Source organism: Ipomoea triloba, chromosome 2 (assembly GCF_003576645.1).
Source record: "Ipomoea triloba cultivar NCNSP0323 chromosome 2, ASM357664v1".
Taxonomy (NCBI): Eukaryota; Viridiplantae; Streptophyta; class Magnoliopsida; order Solanales; family Convolvulaceae; genus Ipomoea; species Ipomoea triloba.
Genome location: NC_044917.1, coordinates 5,708,024 through 5,711,842, shown reverse-complemented (window position 1 = coordinate 5,711,842; position 3,819 = coordinate 5,708,024). Strand labels below are relative to the sequence as shown.

The 3,819-nt window shown below is 33.3% G+C and overlaps 1 protein-coding gene across 1 annotated transcript; it reads left to right on the top strand.

Moving 5' to 3' along the window:
- The first annotated feature begins 2,245 nt into the window (after positions 1–2,245).
- On the top strand, positions 2,246–3,617 carry LOC116010142 (NAC domain-containing protein 90-like). Its single transcript, XM_031249412.1, has 3 exons — positions 2,246–2,402; positions 2,710–3,026; positions 3,345–3,617. The coding sequence occupies exons 1-3, from the start codon at positions 2,246–2,248 to the stop codon at positions 3,615–3,617; spliced, it is 747 nt and encodes a 248-aa protein (XP_031105272.1).
- Positions 3,618–3,819: the final 202 nt, after the last annotated feature.

Here is a 3,819-nt window from a genome sequence, read left to right as displayed (position 1 = left end):
TTTAAATATATAAATAATAAATTAAACAATCAAAATTTTTATGAAAGTCAAAATTTAGAAAAACTTTTCTAATTTAAAGTAAACCCATTTCCACTTGGGAAGCGTTTTAAACTTTTGACATTAGTTGAATTTGATTTTGGTTTGATCATTTTCCAACAATGGAATCAAGAAATCATACAAGGTAAAAAGATTATTAAATTTGGTGGTGCAAAAATTAGGACTTATTTCAAACGAGCGGTATTTAAGAAATAATAAATGCTCCTGGACTAGCAGTCCAATGCGGTATTATTTAATTCTAAATAATAGAAAAGAATTTTAAAGCATTTGGAAAATCTCTTTCTTCTAAAATTGCGGCAGAAGAGAGAAAATCAATGTTGTTGTCATTTTTCGTCTGCAGATCAGATCTGGTATCTTCTTGTCGTATTATCTGAGAAATATTTTGAAAATGAAACTTATTTAATGGATATATGTAGTTTCCCTTCCCCTAAAATGATTTCATCCAATAACATTTTTTTTTTATATAAATTAGATTTTCTAATTTATGTTAGATTAATTTTAAACTTTAAAATCTCTATCATTGTTAAAAGAAAAAATTAGAGTGAAACTTTTGAGACTAGTTTAATTTTTAATTTAATCAAAATTTTAATGTTTACAATTTATACAAAATTTTAAATTTTTTAATTGCAATTTTAACGAATTTTAAGTAAAATGATGGACTCGATTCAATTCCATAATAAGCTTATTTTGTACAGTTAATGCCATTTTATTCTAAAAGTATTTTTTTTTGAAAAATATTCTAAAAGTAATTAATTAATCTGGAACATCATTTATCATTGAACCCACTAGATGGAAGTGTGAAGCCACTTTTTTCAAATCAGATTAGCTTATGAGGTAATCACTAATCTTAAATTCTTAATTAATCAGTTTTCAGTAGTTGCTTTCTTGAGAAACATCAGACAAACTTCCTTTTTTGTTATGGTCATAGGTAACCCCTTATTCTCAATCTTAGCCTGATATCTACCAACATCATATCCACTGTACTATAATAGTAACCTTTTTTTTTTTTTTTTTTTGAGTTTTGTTGCATAACATTCTTTTTATATTAATTATAAGGTTTAATGTACTACCCATTTAATTAGATAACAATTAACTCGGATCCGCATTTAAAAAAAAAAAAAAATCCATTAAGTCTAAGCTAGGTCAACTCACTTACTTACACATATAAAGAGTGACGCCATTTAATATTAGTTAAGAGTGATTGATTGAATATAATTAAAAAATTAAAGAAATTAATTGATCAAGTATGCACATAACTCCCTACAGGCATATTCTACGTGGAATATAGTCAATATTGTAAGGTGGATCATTTACACATGTTTATTTTTAGTATACTACGGAGTACATGCTAATTTTTAGATATATAGTACACTAAAAAAGACGTATAATACACTAAAAATAAACATGTACCAAAATATAAAAAACCTACAAAAAAAATGAGTTTATAGTAAGCTTAAAATGAAAATACAATATACTGAAAATGAATTTGTATGTTAGTATTTCACATTGTATTATGGATAATAGTCCACCGCAAAATGATTGCTCCCAAGAAATAAACTATAAAAATTTATCCTTCAATCATAAAGTTGCAAATTAAATGTTGTTGTATATGGAAAGAGTAGACAATATTTTGTATATCTCCATCAATAGAAAGAAAACTTTTTGGAGAAAAAAATAGTAAAAAAATTGAGAGCTTTGTGTAGATTAGACATGGTCCAAACCTACCATAGACTTGATTACTTGAATGTATTGGCTCGATGGCCACCTCTGATCTACTATAAAATAGATCAAATATAATATTTTTGAAGGGGAAATTTTAAAAATAATAATGAGGATGGGAGAAAAAGATTGATCTGAGGGGATTAATGATCAGTTTGTCAGACTTTAAGGGATCAAAGTGGCAAGTGGAAAATTCGATATTCCTGGCAACTAATTTATTTTACTTTTGCATTTAAATTTGTTCACTTTCGGTAGACGTGTGCAAGACTTTAATTTCCGGCCACGCGGCTGGAAATTTCCCTGCAAGAGATCCAAGCTTTTCTTTCAATCCTTTAAATACCTAACCAACATATACTGCTCTCTCAGAAACATAAACACCAGCCCATCACTGCTACCTAGCTATAATATAATTATTATATACATACAAAAATAAAAGTTGAGCAGACTGAAATTAATACTGATAGATAGGATGGAGAATCTGCCGCTGGGGTTTAGGTTCTACCCAACAGAAGAAGAACTGGTTTCATTTTATCTGCGAAGAAAACTCCAAGGAGCAACATCTGCCGACATTAATCTTGTCATTCCTGTTGTTAACATTTATCATCACAGTCCATGCCACCTCCCACGTAAGTATACTATACATCCATATAAATATGTACTAAAATGCATGCGGTTCACTGATTGCATGCATCCAATTTGCATTGTGATCAACCCTAGCCAGCAAAACAGCAGCCAGCCTAGGTTGCCCATAGCTGAGACTAAAGCTTAAGACCAGTAGGTTACTTCTGTTGTAACATTATGGTTAACCACTCAACAATCTGATCAACTTGACTGTTGTTCCCATTTTAGTGTTTTTGGCAAGTTTAGTTTTGTGTTGAATGTGCATGCAATGCAATATAAGTGAAATTAATGATTGATGTGGTGTGAAAGCAGAGGTGGCCGGAGAGCTGAGCCGTGGAGACAGCGAGCAGTGGTTTTATTTCATTCCCGGGGAAGAGAACAGAGCCAGAGGAGGAAAACCCAACAGGCTAACGAGAGATGGGTACTGGAAAGCAACTGGATCTCCTAGCTTTGTGTATTCCTCCAACAATGAAATCATAGGAGAGAAAAGGACAATGGTTTTCCACACCGGACGAGCTCCCGGAGGAACAAGAACACAATGGAAGATGAACGAGTACAAAGCCGCCGCCCAGGTTGTCGGAGGACAAGGCGGAGCCTCAGCATCATGCGACGCCATTGCAGATTTAAAGGTGCGCGCGTGTGTGATCACTTCCAATCAACATTATTATGCTTATTTTTTATGTGACGAGAGAAACTATAACTAGTATCAAATGGTGTAAATCCTATTTTTTGATTCTAGCGCGCTGCGCTAGTTGGAAAAAAACACAAGAAAGTAAATCAATTAGATTGTGCATAACTAACCTAGACTCAAACCAAAAAAGTGAATAGACTGGTTTCCAGTGAGAGTCAAACTTGTAATGTAAGTACAGAATTAACAGTTTGACCAACTTAATTGAATTGTCCTATTATATAGGCATATTTTGATCAGCTAGCTCCTTGTTTTACAGCTATGCCATGAGTTCAGCTTGTGCCGATTGTATAAAAAGTCAAAGTGTGATCGGTCATTTGACAGGAGGCCACCGGAAATGGCAGCTGCAACAGGCGGAGCTCCCCCACCGGCGCCGCAACATAACCATCTGCCGGCGGCATTAATGGAGAGGAGTAGCTCATCTACAGCAGACGACTACGCTACCCCTCCTAGTGCCATGGAATATCAGTATTACTGGGATACTTGTGCGCCTCTGTGGGATTGGGAAGACCTCAACATTAATCTATTATAAGACACTTTAATCTGGGGGAGGATGGACCATATATCATATATCCTTTTTTCTTATTTATTGAGAGATCAGCTCTAATTTTTTTTTCATCGGCTGAGGTTTAGTGATGAAATCGGTCAATGAAAAAAAATTAGGGTTACCAGCTACATTGATAAATGATTTAAGGGGATATGTATTGACTATAGTTTATCTTCTTTTTCGATCT

Bases quoted from the DNA above. Each gene is read 5' to 3' on its own strand.
- LOC116010142 (XM_031249412.1), top strand. From the start codon at position 2,246: ATGGAGAATCTGCCGCTGGGGTTTAGGTTCTACCCAACAGAAGAAGAA. The intron at 2,403-2,709 runs GTAAGTATACTA...GTGTGAAAGCAG, and splicing joins CAGTCCATGCCACCTCCCAC to AGGTGGCCGGAGAGCTGAGC. The intron at 3,027-3,344 runs GTGCGCGCGTGT...CTTGTTTTACAG, and splicing joins ACGCCATTGCAGATTTAAAG to CTATGCCATGAGTTCAGCTT.